Source organism: Balaenoptera borealis, assembly GCF_965194805.1.
Source record: "Balaenoptera borealis genome assembly, chromosome: 6".
NCBI classification, from domain to species: Eukaryota; Metazoa; Chordata; class Mammalia; order Artiodactyla; family Balaenopteridae; genus Balaenoptera; species Balaenoptera borealis.
In genome coordinates, this window is record NC_138863.1 from 11696156 (window position 1) to 11711480 (window position 15325).

At 41.5% G+C, this 15325-nt stretch overlaps 1 protein-coding gene across 1 annotated transcript in view; it reads left to right on the forward strand.

The window, feature by feature from the left end:
* The window catches only part of COL4A4 (collagen type IV alpha 4 chain), a 135910-nt gene that overhangs the window by 108615 nt on the left and 11970 nt on the right, over positions 1–15325 (forward strand). Inside the window, exons 38-42 of the mRNA XM_082396293.1 lie at positions 7518–7589; positions 8759–8887; positions 8980–9093; positions 10313–10468; positions 12691–12798. Coding sequence (XP_082252419.1) covers positions 7518–7589; positions 8759–8887; positions 8980–9093; positions 10313–10468; positions 12691–12798 — 579 coding nt within the window. The remainder of the gene's footprint in view (positions 1–7517; positions 7590–8758; positions 8888–8979; positions 9094–10312; positions 10469–12690; positions 12799–15325) is intronic.

Sequence of the window (15325 nt, forward strand, 5' to 3'; positions counted from 1 at the left end):
CCCACCCTCCCTATCCCACCCCTCTAGGTGGACACAAAGCACCAAGCTGATCTCCCTGTGCTATGCAGCTGCATTTTGCCTATTGTTTTCCATGATGTTCCGGCCTTTTCATTTATTCTTTCCCCAGATAGTCAAGCTCCTGTTGTGTCCTAGATTCTAGGACACAATTAATTGTGTGATACTAGGCACACAATTTTGAAGAAAATAGACATGGTTCCTGCCTTGACAGAGCTCACAGTTTAGTAGGGGAGACAGATATTAAATGTATTTTTGTCAGTTGTGAAAAGGAAAAGGAAAAGGATAAGATGATATGGAGAAAGAGGAATTAATATTTATTATCTTTGTTTGATAGAGAAACATTTTTTTCCTGGTTAAGTTTTTTCCCTTTACAAGTATAGTAGACTGGTAATAATATAGGTCTGGTGGAATAGAATAGAATAGAATAGAATAATTTGTTATTAACAAATATTCATGACCCTCCATACAGCCCTGGTACTTATGCCTTTTCAGTCCATTTCTTTCATTTTAGAAATTTTTTTTTTCCCATGGGTACCTTGTGTATACCTCTAGCATAACACTTACGTTGTATCATATTTGTTTGTTTAGAGGTCTTTTTTAAAAAGCAAGAATCATTTTTTAATGTTGAAGTATAGTTGATTTACAATGTTGTGTTAGTTTCAGGTGTACAGCAAAGAGATTCAGTTATACATACATATATATCTGTTTTTTTCAGATTCTTTTCCCTTATAGGTTATTTAAAAATATTGATTTTAGTTTCCTGTTCTATATAGCAGGTCCTTGTTGGTTATCTATTTTATGTGTAGTAGTGTGTATATGTTAATCCCAAACTCCTAATGTATCCCTCCACCCCTTTCCCCTTTGGTAACCATAAGTTTGTTTTCTATGTCTGTGTGTCTATTTCAGTTTTGAATATAAGTTCATTTGTATCTTTTTTTTTTTTTTTAGATTCCACATATAAGCAACAGCATATCATATTTGTCTTTCATTGTCTGGCTTACTTCACTTAGTATGATAATCTCTAGGTCCACCTTGTTGCTGCAAATGGCATTATTTCATTCTTTTTTATGGCTGAGTAATATTCCACTGTGTATATGTTACCACATCTTCTTTATGCATTCATCTGTCAGTGGACATTTAGGTTGCTTCCATGTCTTGGCTATTGTAAATAGTGCTGCAATGAATGTTGGGGTGCATGTATCTTTTTCGAATTATGGTTTTCTCTGGGTATATGCCCAGGAGTGGGATTACAGGATCATATGGTAGCTCTATTTTTAGTTGTTTTTTTTTAAATTAATTTATTTTATTTTTGGCTGTGTTGGGTCTTTGTTTCTGTACGAGGGCTTTCTCTAGTTGCGGCAAGCGGGGGCCACTCTTCATCGCGGTGTGCGGGCCTCTCACTATCGCGGCCTCTCTTGTTGCAGAGCACAGGCTCCAGACGTGCAGGCTCAGTAGCTGTGGCTCACGAGCCCAGTTGCTCCGCGGCATGTGGGATCTTCCCAGACCAGGGCTCGAACCCGAGTCCCCTGCGTTGGCAGGCAGATTCTCAACCACTGCGCCACCAGGGAAGCCTTATTTTTAGTTTTAAGAACTATTTTTTGTATCCTTGGTACCAGTATATTCCTTGTAAGTCTGTTGGTTGGTTATTGTAAGTATTTATTTATTTATAGAAATAAATAAAAATTTAAATATATTTATAAATTTAAAAAAATTTATAATTTTATAAATTTATTTTTATAAATAAATACAATTAATTAATTAATGGAAAAATAGAGAATGAACAACTGAACAAGTAGCTATGAGGTTGAGAGTCTGTCCTCACTTCGATCAATAGTTGAAGGGTCCGGCCTTACTTGGTAGATTTCTATAACTGAGACCCCTCTATCTCCCTCCTCCTTTTTCCTCCCACTTAACCTTCTGCTTGTTGGCCCATACATTCACTAAATTTGGGTAAAATAAAAAGTACTTCCTCTCAGAAGAATTGGAAATCCCTTCTTTTGGGCTTAGTCAGTCTATTGTTTTGAAAATCCAAGTAATGTTTCTCCATACTCTCACCTCTTCACTCATCAGATAGATTTCAAATAACTCCAGTTTTCCAGCAAGTAGTAGCGTGGTGGTATTACCTGGTGCCTCTGTAGAGAGGGAAACCATTTAGTTTGAAGGGTTGGTACACTTACGAATTTCTATGCAGCCAAATAACTAGACGGGAAAAGCTCCCACCACAAGATATCTTTGTACTGTTCCTCTTCCTCTTCACTGGCATTTTTAGTAATGTGAAGTATAGTGATTTGGTGATAAATTTAGGATTCCAAACAAAATAATTTTGTATTTTTAAGAGTTTCATTGGTTATTGTGGCTGTTTCCTGTCTCTGGCAATCCCAATAGCCCTGGCGGGATATTCTTTGATGCTCTTTTGAGTGTCTGGAGGACAAAATTGATAAAGAACCAAAAGAAAATGTTTTCCATTACTTTACTTCTACTGCATCTCCACTTCTTCCTACCCTCCTAGTTTAGTGAAATGGCAAGCATTTTCAAGTGTCCTGGTGCCATTTTTTGCACTCAGTTTGACTAAAATGACAAGGCTCATGTTACTGTTGTTGATTCTTCCTTCCCTTGAATTAGTTCGCATTTATCACATAACTTCAGTATGATGTGTTAGTAAAAAACTAATAGCTAATGAATTTGACCGAACAACAAAATTATCTCCAATTACATCATAATTCAGTGCTATGAAATAATAAGTTTGTTAAGAAGAGAAGGTGAGAAAATGAATATATCAACCCAAATATTCATACCAGCGCACAGACGGATGCTGCAATGATGCTTCCTGACCATGCAGGGACACTGTTTCCCTGCAAACAGCCCAGTGAACAGCACAGTCTTTAAAAAAAACCCCATGAAACAGTGAAATACATTCCTAGGAATGAAAACGTCTCCAATATAAATCCATTGTTGCAGTTTATCATGCTGATAGAAAAATGAACCACACTCGGGCAGAAACGCTTTGAACTGAGAAACTAAATATTTGAAGTATGTTCTAAATAAGTCAAAGGGACTGATTATCTTGTTTGAACAAACCAGCTGCTGAACTCAAAGTTGTTTGCTCCACTGGAACAAGCCATATGGACTCTTGAGTCTTGCTTGTGTTCAATCAGATTTAAACTCTAACTTCAACATATGTAAAAATGGCTTGATGCCTAGACTTAAATTTTCCAGTACCTATGCCTCTAAAAGGAAGATGTTCGATTTCCTAGTTAGGCATTCATATAAGAATGTAACAATGGGGGGCTTCCCTGGTGGCGCAGTGGTTAAGAATCTGCCTGCCAATGCAGGGGACACGGGTTCGAGCCCTGGTCCAGGAAGATCCCACATGCCGCGGAGCAACTAAGTCCGTGTGCCTCAACTACTGAGCCTGCGCTCTAGAGCCCGCGAGCCACAACTACTGAGCCCGCGTGCCACAACTACTGAAACCTGTGCACCTAGAGCCCATGCTCCGCAACAAGAGAAGCCACCGCGATGAGAAGCCTGCGCACCACAACGAAGAGTAGCCCCCGCTCACCACAACTAGAGAAAGCCTGCGCGCAGCAACAAAGATCCAATGCAGCCAAAAATAAATACATAAATAAAATAAATTTATTTTAAGAAAAAAGAATGTGGGCTTCCCTGGTGACGCAGTGGTTGAGAATCTGCCTGCCAATGCAGGGGACACGGGTTCGAGCCCTGGTCTGGGAAGATCCCACATGCCGCGGAGCAACTGGGCCCGTGAGCCACAGTTACTGAGCCTGCGCGTCTGGAGCTTGTGCTCCGCAACAAGAGAGGCCGCGATGGTGAGAGGCCCGCGCACCGTGATGAGGAGTGGCCCCCGCTTGCCACAACTAGAGAAAGCCCTCGCACAGAAACGAAGACCCAACACAGCCATAAATAAATAAATAAAAAAAAAAAAGAATGTAATAATGGAAACCTAGAATGATAAGCTTTAGCATGAGAATGTGTAAAGAATGTGAACTGGGTTATTTTGGTGGGTGGCAGGTAAACTATTTCATAAGAGAAAAGCACCTAGAAATGCCTTTTATCAGCATAGAAATGCCGGGCACCTTACAGCTGTGACAACCACAGAAATATCCTCCCTCCTTTTCTGCTAGTGTCCTCCCTCCCCCACCTCCACGGCACTTACCACTCTTGAGGTAATTGCCTGTTTGTTCTCTCAAGTCAGGGATTGTTTCTCTCTTGCTCCCATTGTCTGGTCAGCTGCTGTCACTGAGTGCATTTGGGGACTGAAACCTCGCCGTTAGGGGACCATGTCTTAGGCTCTTGTGTGTCCCCTTGGTAGGCACTTGTGTATTTTCTGAATTAAAAAAGAATTCAATCTTATTTCAGAATCTGTTTTGATACGTTTTCCACTTTGTTCAACCTTTACCTGTAGTCACAAAGAAAGGTCTCTCTTTCCCATGGCTTTCAAGTTAGGGTGACCAGCTGTCCCGTTTTGCCTGGGACGGAGGGGTTGCTCAGGACACAGAACTTCCAGTGCTAGAACTATAAGAAAGTTGCCGGCAGACAGGGACGAGTTGGTCACCCTAGTAAAATTATACACCTGTTAAAGGTCCCTGGGGATAGAGTAGCATTTTCAGGCTTTAGAACAAAAGAAAACCTCAGAGAGGGAATCCGGTCACGAAGAGTCAACTGGCTCACATAGATAGAAGCTGCTGTTATGATTATGGCTGGGGTGGGAGAGTAGATTCTCCGACTAGAGGGAGGGCACCCTGGCCTGTGAGTGCAGCAAGATGCGGCCTTAAATGATGGTTGTTAAGCCCGAGGACGACCAGAGAGGTGAATAGAGAATGCTCATTACCAAGGAATGTGCTTTGTGAGACTAATTGCCTCTCCTCTGCCTGGTATATATTTTCGGCATGAACAACTTTTTGATTTAGAGATGGGATGGATAAAAAAGCTTTCAGTAAAAAGGAAAAATTGCCCTTAAAACCCTACCCAGATGTAGCTGCATTCAATTTAGAAAGATAACACTGGGTCAGATAAGGGTCAGCCAGTTCAACAATGGCGAGAGGCTGAGGCTGTGACAGTGCAGGACCTGGATGTGTCGATGTGACAATGGAGAGTTGGCAGGAGCTGAGACATCCCACCCCCAGCCAGGTCCCCAAGCCATCAATCTTGGTGGCTTAAGCTGGAGATCAAAACACATTGAAATAGCAGAGTAGTCTCAAAAAATGTCTTATCATTTCAGATAGACGGCAATAAATACCCAGATTTGGCAGATGAAGAAGGTCTGTGTGTTCTTTTGGTGCAAACTTGAAACATTTGCTCATAAATAGGAAAGAGAATTGGAAAATAAGCTCAGCCAGAACTGATAAAAGTGGTTAGGAAATAGAAGCTTTAGGGAAAAAAAGGGTGCATACCCCCCCCCTTTTTTTTGGTGCAAGACAATATGGCTTATTCCCACCAATCTAACGTTTAGATTTTAAAAATAGAATAACTCTGTTTCTAGTACTGATAAAAAATAAAATGGAGCCAACTAACTGTTCCATCTTCCAATAAGAAGTCTACAGAGGACTTGCTTTAATGAAGAGATAATAATTAGCACTTGAATTCTTTATATGCAAATGGATAGCACTAACTTCCCCAAATCTTACTCATCCGATAAATCTATCAGTGAAAGATGTGACATGCAAATAGAGATTGGAATCCACCCTTCTTTATAGCTTTCTCTCCACCTTTTCAATCCCTCACCCTCCCTGTTCCACACTTGGTCATTCACTGATTCATTCATTCACTCACTCATTCATTCAACAAACACTTATTGAGCACCTACTGTGTGTCAGGAGATATGCTAAGTGGCGGGACAGAACAACTAATAAGACCTGATCTCACACTCAATTAATTCATCCAAAGTAAACCAGCCACCACAGACAGGATTGTTGTACAGAGTAGGATGGGCCTGGCAGAAGGGCATTGAGGGAGCTCTACATAGGTGTCATGGGGGTAGATGAGGGGCACTTGTCTGTGTGTGTCATAAGCTGAGGGTGTGATTATCACAAATTCGAGGGCTGTGACCCTTAACTGAATGAATGGCTGGCTGTGTTCTGAGGGGCTTTTAGCCTCAGAGGAGAAAGAACAGTTTCTGGATGGAAGATCCATTAATGAAATAGGAAGGTTACCAGGCTTGGCCAGGGGCTGAGGAGACGATTCTTTCTCCCCCATCAATCAGTGGGACGTGGGTGGAGCACTTGGCAGAAGCTCAGCAGCCAGGAGATGTTCTATATCTGTTAGTTATCTGCCTCTTCCCCCCCCTTCCCTTTACTTGCTTCCTACAAATCTATATATTTATATATGGCAAATATATATAACGTATTATATATATGCTATGTGTATTATCATATAAATATAAATATAGATATAAATATCTATATATTTATCAATCTATAGGTGTTCGGCTTTCAGTGACAACTTAATGTAAAGTCAGATTAGTAGATGGCTCCTTAGAGAACTATATTGACATCTGACAGAAGGTTCTGAAAGAAGATGCAGGCATCAGCGAGATCCTGTCTAATTACAGAGAATGGAGTTTTCATGATCATCATGAAATAAATGTACTAGTTGCCAAGGGGCATCAGAGTGGTTCTCTCTGAAAGAAGGGGTGGCAAAGGAACAACTGCAGCCACACGTGACCTGCAGGCCTGTTCTTTCTGAGTAACACAGTGTGCAAAAAAATCAGTAGGGTGTGTATTCTCCAGTGTGCCACCGTCCCCACCTGTCCTTAACTGTCTTACTGCCTTTATCCAGATAGATTCTGAAGAAACTAGGATCTGCAGACCGTGGTGGAGCGGGAAGATCCCGGGCCTGGGAGGAAGGAAGAGGGCGTTTGCTCCCAGCCAATCCCTTTCCTTGTCTAGGATGGTTTTATTGTTGTAAAATTGGAGGTCATTTCCTATACCAAGATTCAGTCATTCTAGACTATATCTGATTAGAAAGAGAGAGAGAGAGAGAGGTTCATGATATGGTCATAAGCCAACAGCACTGTGTTAAAACCAAAGCAAGTTATGTGATAGGATATATGCCCAGCTGAGGGATGGCGTGGGAGTTTGGGGTGAGCAGATGTAAGCTATTATATAGAGAATGGATAAACCACAAGGTCCTGCTGTACAGCACAGGGAACTATACTCAACATCCTCTGATAAACCAGAATGGAAAAGAATATAAAAAAAGAATATATATGTATATATATATATATATATATATATATAAAAAGAAAAGTATGTGTTAAGCCGTCTTAACAGAAAACATCCATCAAATGAACGTATTTAGTGATGACCACTGGCATGGATTCTGCTTTGATGGTGATGTCCAGAAGGTGAGGTCTCATGGTTCCTGCCTGGAGAATCTGTGGGTCCCCGTCAGCTAACCCTCCCCTGGACTGTGCCTGCAAAGTACAGCCAGAGGATGTACTCTGTGTACTTTCTTTGTCACAGACCTGTGATGTGTTTCAGGTCCCTCCGGGTCGCCCGGCCTGAACGGCTTGCACGGTTTAAAGGGTCAGAAAGGCAGCAGAGGCACTTCAGGTAAGAGAAAACCCTTTGCAAGAGGCTGAACAGCAGGCAGGGGACCATGAGAGTCCGCTGGTATTTCCTCCCTTCACAAAACTCGGATGCGAAACTAAGACAGCGGTTTAGCTTAGATTCACGATGTTGGAACTGTTTTTAGTGCTGGTGATGACATATAAAAAAGACACTTGAGAAAACCCAATTTAAGCAGGAATGGTTGGTTAACAGTGCCTTTTGTTGATACTGCTTGTGACTGTCTATTAAAAATACTCTGAATAATCGCTTAGGTGGAGCTAGCTTCCAAAATGTTACGAAGAACCAATAAATAGTCGGGATTTGGGGGTACTGTTTTGTTTTATGTATAGTCATGCCAAGTACAACCACGTGGGTCTAATTAGTACTTCTAGCATCCTTCAATAGCCTGCTGCTAAAACAAATTACCTGAACAAATTGCTGTTATTTTTGATACCACAAATAGGCTAATCATCAACATCTAAGCTTGTTCCATTATTTGGATAGAATGCACATTGGTTGCATTAGTTTCTCAGGAAAAGAGCTCGTAATCAGACAACGTAGGTGGAATCAGACATGCGGATTTGGGGGACTGTTGGAAAAGGATTGGATTGCTGTGCTGCGTGGTTTGAATCTGTTGTTGAGGAGGGACAAAACCTTGATACGGTTTGGAAGGTCAAGAAGTAATTTACCTCACTTAGGATTCAGTTAGCGGCTCTTCCAAATAGTCTGGTAAAATGTGTGCCCTCTCCAAGAAACCAGTGAAGTTCTGCCTTTTCATCGTGAAACTGCACATTCCTTCTATTTATTTGCCGGTTTCCACTTTAAATTTCAAACCAGTTTATTCACAATCACTTATCATCGGATCTCATTCGTTTCACTCTTTCCATTGTAGAGGTTGAAGGGTCAGTATTGTCACTAAGCTGTTGTGTTCTTAAATCTGGGAAATAACCATAAAATAAATCAAAGCTATGCTGGACAAGTGTGACGGGTCATGAGACAGGAGACGGCGACCCAGGAAGAGTGTGCAGCCGTCTGGGTCACCGTTACAGCCAGTGTTGAGCCTCAGCTGGACCGGCAACATCACATGCCTATTTGGAAGCAGTTCCTTTCCAGGCCCACAGCAGGGACACACCAGGAGAAGATGCAGTGCTAATGCTGTTTTCCTCATTAAGGTTCCCATGAAACGGGCCCACCTGGTCCAGTGGGAATGCCCGGGCCAAAAGGCGAGACAGGAGACCCCGGGAGCCCAGGAATTTCTCCTCCAGGACTTTTTGGAGACAAAGGTCCCCCAGGTCCCCCAGGTAAGAAGCAGCATGCTTTGCCCTTCTCTCAATAACTAAATCCAAGCCTTCCAAATGTAATGAGACTAACGACTGAACATGTCCCTTCTCAGGGAGACCTGGACCGCCTGGTCCTGCAGGTGCCCCAGGAAGAGCTCTTAAGGGTGACATTCCGGACCCGGGTCTGCCTGGAGATCAGGGACCTCCTGGCCCCGATGGTCCAAGAGGTATGAGAAGAATCATGGCAGAGGATGGTGATGCCCCTTTCCTTAGATGCTGCCAGCTCTGGAGGGATGGGGGAGCAGAGAATGGCCGAGTAGAAATACCTTAGCAGCCCCATCGATTTGGCAGATGGAAACAGGGGGCGTGTGGGCAGTGGTGGGCTCTCAGGACCATACCCAGGACCGGTGCTTAGGCCCCTCACTCTTCTGTTTCAACTCCATCAGACCACCTCTGACTCAGAGCAAGCCTTTCCCGTTGTCGGCTTGGTGCTGAGCATGAGGGTGCAGAAGTGACTCGCGGGAGGCAATCTCATCCTCCGTGTTGGTCTCAGCGTCTGCACAGAAAGCCCTGCTTCTGGCCCAGAGTGACAGGACCCAGGCCTGACTCACACACAGAAACAGAGTCTCCTCATGTGCTGCTAACACTACATTTTGTTCCTCTCATCACTTCACTGGAACAAACTCTAGCCAGTCAATATTTAACAAAGTAAGACTGGACCAGAGATGGTCAGGGAGTTGGAAAAGAGTGTGTGGCTCAGTGCAATTTTTTGCCAGATGCAGGCGATCACATTCCTACTAGCTCATAGAACTCTTCCAGAGAGACAGAAACCTTTAAATCTTCAGAATTTTAGTAAGGGTAGGATAAAATATATAGTTCTATTTTACACTGAAGAAAAATAAAAATGCTCAAAAATGTGCTAAGAAGTTTAGAAGCTAAGTAGGAATTGAATTTGGGCTCAATTCCCATGTGTAGACTCTGGTTTTCAAATAGCATTTTAAATTTAATTGAGCAGATATTCCTTTTTCATCAGCCAGATTTTCTTAAAAGCCTATTATCTCTCTCTCTCTGTCCACCCATCCATCTACCCATACATTCATCTACCCATCTATCCATTTACCCATCCATCCATCCATCGTGTGAAATCAGCAGGATGGCAATGCAAAACAAAATCATAGACTGGTACTGCCAAATGGAGTGGCTCTGAAAGGAAGGAAGGCTTTGCTTAGCTCATTTTGTTTAACAGTTACTAACAGACTATTCACACCATTTCTCAACTTGGGCCCCATTAGACATACTGTTTCACCTCTGATACTGCTGACTTACTTATTCAATTTCTTGCATCCCTTGCTTGTAAGCCATTAAATTCCTTTCCTTAAGAAGCTCTCAGGCAGCCAGCATGCACATTTGACTGAAAGAATCTTTTTGCCTACTCCCTGTGGTCAGGAATACCCGGGCCTCCAGGGCTCCCTGGGATTGTTGAGCTTCTGAAAGGTGAACCAGGTGACTGTGGTCTGCCGGGGCCTCCAGGTCCCCCAGGCCCACCAGGCCCTCCAGGACGCAAAGGCTTCCCAGGATGTGATGGAAAAGATGGCCAGAAAGGTATGAATGCAAGTAGTTCTTTAAGTAGTACTGGATGACTTTCGTTATCTAGCCCTTAAGGGTCTGGGGTCTGCACCACTATGAGGTATTTCTCATTTCCTATGGAAATAGTGGCTACATTTCCAAAATGTCCTGACTTTCCCAGAGTCCTAAAATTTGGGTAATATTTGGACAAGTAAGAAGAAGAAACACAAGTTCATCTTTAGCCCCTAATAACATACTTGATAATCTTCTAGACAAGAACTAAACAATAGAAGTTTAATGCAAGCTACATATGTAATTAAAAGATATAGTAGCCACATTTTCAAAGTAAAAAGAAACAAAATAAATTTTCATACTTTATTTTATTTAACATAATATATTCAAATATTATTTTAACATAAAATCAATATGAGTTATCAAAGGGATAATTAGATCTGGTTGTACAAACCTAGTTCTTCTCCCAAATAAGACACTCCTTTCTGCTGTTGAAATCTGGTGTGTATTTTACACTTATAGCACGACACAGCTTGGCCTTGCCAATTTCAAGTGTTCAATAGCAACATGTGGTTAGTGGCTTCTGTATTGGACAGTTCAGCTTTAGACTGCTGACTTTGCCTTTTTATAATCACAAAAGAGTCTCCATTACTGAATTCCCCCACTATTTAAGGCTAAAATGTTTATTTTAACTAATTTTTACCTAACTGCTAATATTTGGGGACCTTAGTTTTTGGTTACGAGAATTTTAGAGAATTATGAGGTTCATAGGACATTTTGTTGAGAAGAGACCAATAAAGCTTATCCAGTTGACCTCCCTTATGTCATAAATAAGGAAGCTTGATACCAGAGAAGCAAATGTTGAGCTTTGCAGGATCCCAGTAACTAGCACCCTGCCTGACTTTGGAACCAAATGGGAAATAAGGCAAACAATTAGGGCAGAGGGGAGGTCAAAATCACCATGAGGCCGCCATGACTAGAATGCAAATGGCATCCCTGAGATTGTGCAGTGCACAACCTGTACAATAGTACACAGCAATCCTCTTCACTTTTATTAGCAATAAAATCAGTTTTAGAAATTGTGGAGTATATCTGCAGGTATTTGGGCTTCCAATTATTAAACCCCAGAATTGGAAAGACACGTCTAGCACTCTATTCACCAAGAGGAAGGAGGAGGGGGTTTGGCTATACAACCTTGTTCCTCTTCCTAATAAGATACTCCTCCTCCCCAGTGGCTACCCTAGAGAATGGACCTTCACCTGGAAATATACTTCAGGATTAGGGAAATAGCAAGCCTTATAAATAACAGCAACATACAAAAGGATATACAAAGAGTTAGAAATATTGGTGGAGCACTAATCATGCTTCTTAACTCCCATTCCAGTGGGCATAAGGGTCAAAGAGTGCTTAACTGTTAAAAGGATGAGGGAATTTCCTCAGTTTACCTTGCTAGACTTACACAGTGAGAAATATTTGATCTATTCCATAAATTATTAAGAATCTATAGAAATACAGTAGTGAACGAATTAAAATAGAGTCCCCACTAATTAAATTAAACATAGGGTTTCACCGGGGAAGACAGACGTTCACATCTAAGGATCCATCTGTATTAACTCAGAGGTAAATGCTCTGAGTGGTGGAGCACGCTTCTCCGAGTGCTTATCAAAAAGCACCTGGACTTGGGCTGGGATTCCAGGGAGGGCTTCTCTGGCGTGATCTGCACACTACAGAGTGAGGAGCACTTGCTGGACGGGGAGGAGAGAAGGAACAGTATGTGCGAGGCACTGAGTGGCTGGTGTGGCTGAAACTGAGAGAGTGAGGAAGAAGGGGTGGGAACTCAGGGCAGGGTGGTCTCCAGACAGTGGAGCATCTTTCCTTATTTTTCCTTTCTGTTGCGGTCTTTTGACTGTCTCCAGCGTTCATGGATGATGGATGGATGGATGGATGGGTAAGTTCAAGATGACTGGGCTTTTCATTCTAATTTAGTTTTGTCTTGGTCATGGAACAATTTTCCTTAGTCCGGTTGATGGATAGTTGTGTTTCCTTCAGACAGAGGCAGCTGAAGTTGGGGTCTTGCAGAAGAAAGCAGCTGAAGTTGACCTTGCAGAAGAAAGTTGGGGTTCTATTCTGCACTCTAAGGCTGGCTTTGCCCTGCATTTTGCTGGAGTGAACCTCTGAATTCAGTCCATTGAGCTGTCATTATATTGCTTCCTTCTAGTGCCCTCCTTTTCATATGTTTCTTTTAGGACCAATGGGATTCCCGGGGCTGCAGGGGCCACCTGGAACTCCTGGGCCACCTGGAGAGAAGGGTTTACCTGGACCTCCAGGCAGACAGGGGCCCTCGGGTCCTCCAGGTAAGCTTCTAATGCCTAGTCATCTCTACCCAGCAACCTACGTACAGTGTTTTGTTTAAATGTTTACGATGAGGGTCATCTTTCAGAAAGTAATTATTCTGAAATTACCAGCAAATTCTAATAAGTTAAGCTCTTTCTGATAACGCTTATGTTTATCTCAGGCTGCACGACAAAGTCTCAGGTTTGTTAAACTTATTTATTATCAGAGCAAGTAAGTTTGAAAGTTAGGAGTTGATTTTACATGTACTATTTCTAAGGTAAATATCCATATATCTGTGTTCCCTCACACAAGAGGCAAAGACTGATTTGATTATTGTATGTGGAGACTGTATATTCAATTCCTGCCCCCAAATTCCCTCCTATCGATTCTCCTCGATGTTTTATTAAACTTTTCCTGTAAAGTACATTAGTTCCTATGAAGATGAAAGGCTATTCGATTTAAGCTCTGTAGACAACAGGTTTTCATCAGAGAGTCAAAATAAGCAAAGGAAGGGTTGGAAGGGCAAACAGATGTGTATTTGAGATTGGCAGAAGTAATATCTTTGAAGATCCTAAATCAATACTATGGCAGTATGGTGTCAGTTCAGAATATTTTGCAATCTCGTAAATTAGCACTCTAGTCCAAAGAATAAGTAAACTGCACTGCTTTATGGTGGATCACAGAACAACATGACAAAGAACTTATACTATGATTCGTCTCTTATTTACTTTCTGTGCATAATCTACAAAACTTGACAAATTAATACGGAATTTTCAGAAGCCTTCGAATGGACGGAATTTCTACGTACATTAAATTGGGGCATATTTGCCGTAAGAAATCAACTCGAATTTTATATTGTGCAAGGGAGTTTCACTTCAGGTCTTTCTAGATATGAAAACTCCATTAATCATAGATGTTCTTGTCAGTAACATTGATGTGGACTTTTTATGTAAATAAGATGCTGTCATTCTACTTGTCATTTCACATTTGTCCTAATTCACACATTTATAATCTCTTTCTGCCGTATGAAAATCGTTGTGTGGCCTCATTTTCTGGGCTTTGGATCTCTCCAGGTTCCAGAGGTAAGCATTGCTATAAGATGAGTAATTTCCTCTAAATCTCATTTGCAGTCATTTCCGTACTTGCCTTTTTCACTGTATGTGTGAGTGCAACTTTGTTACATTTTTTAGATGGGGTGCTGTAATTATATTAGGTTTTAATGCCTTTGCTTCCTCGTTACAGATATGGTAACCCCATATTAGAGTGCCCCAATGCTGAGCCTCATTATAGGTTGTCAAGGCGGTGTAGAGACTCAGCTTATAGAATTTCAATTCAGGCACAGAGTATGAGTGCTTCCTCTGTGAAGTGCTACAGTACATACCAACGCAGGTTTCCTTTCTAAATTCTACAATATAAATACAGAGAACATCCCTAAAATAAGTAGTATCAACAACATGAAAAGCTGGGTCCTTACTACCCAGTAAGGGGCTGTGATGAGCCTTTCCCATCACACCCAAAGTCCACTGTCAAGGAGCAAGTTTCTTTGTGTGTTAAAATGAAAACGCCATTATTCTTTTCAACTAAGTGTTCACTCAATCCTCCACAATGCGAAAGCAACATATGATTTTGTGTCTGGCATTTTTAAAGAGAGTAAAAAGAGTTTCTCAAAAGAAGAAAAGAAAAATCCTGAAAGTGTGCATTTGTTCTTTCCAGGCCTCTGTTATTAACCCTAAGGAGCGTTGCCCTGAATACAGACACCATTTATTATTTTTAGGGCCCTTACAAGAGATACCTCGGCCCCTTTCTTTCAGCTTCTGGTTTGTCAAAAAGTAAAGAAATGCAAAATCAGAATTTTAAGAAATCCTGCTATTTTAAATGTTTACATTTTAAAATTACTATTGTATATTTAACGAGTTTCACTTCAGTCCTTTTAGTGTCTCTCTGACTATATATATAAACTCACTGGAATATAACATCAGCATCCTAAATGTGAAGTACCAGCCAAATGCCCGCCCCTCCTCCACTTACTTGCTTCCTCCCCTCTACCCTCACTGGTGAATTCCCACCATAATGCACCAGATTATCCAGGGAAGGTAGGAAATACCTACATGCATGTCTCTCAAGTCACTCAGAGCGAAAAAGCCAAGTTTTACATTAAACTGTATGTACTGTAAAAAGGTCTCTAACTTGGTGTCACTTGTGGTTTCATACAATATTTTCCAGGAGGTTAAATTCCAAACAGCTTATAGGGTTCAAGTTCATTTTTCCACGGGCACAGTAATTACCGTGTAGACTACGTTGTTATTGTGGCCAGGTTTTCTAGGATTTTCTCACTGCTTTATCATTGTTCTTAAAATTATTTGGCACATTTGTATGAATTTTAAGAAAACCATAACTAATAAATGATGTGTTTTACAATATGTTGCATTTCTTAGAATTCACCACGTAGGTGTTCAGAGTTCTTAGGGAAGCCATTATGGGGTGCGGGTGAAGAGCGCAGTTTTGGAGCCAGGATGTCTTGGATTTTTATCTAGGCTGTGCCACGTA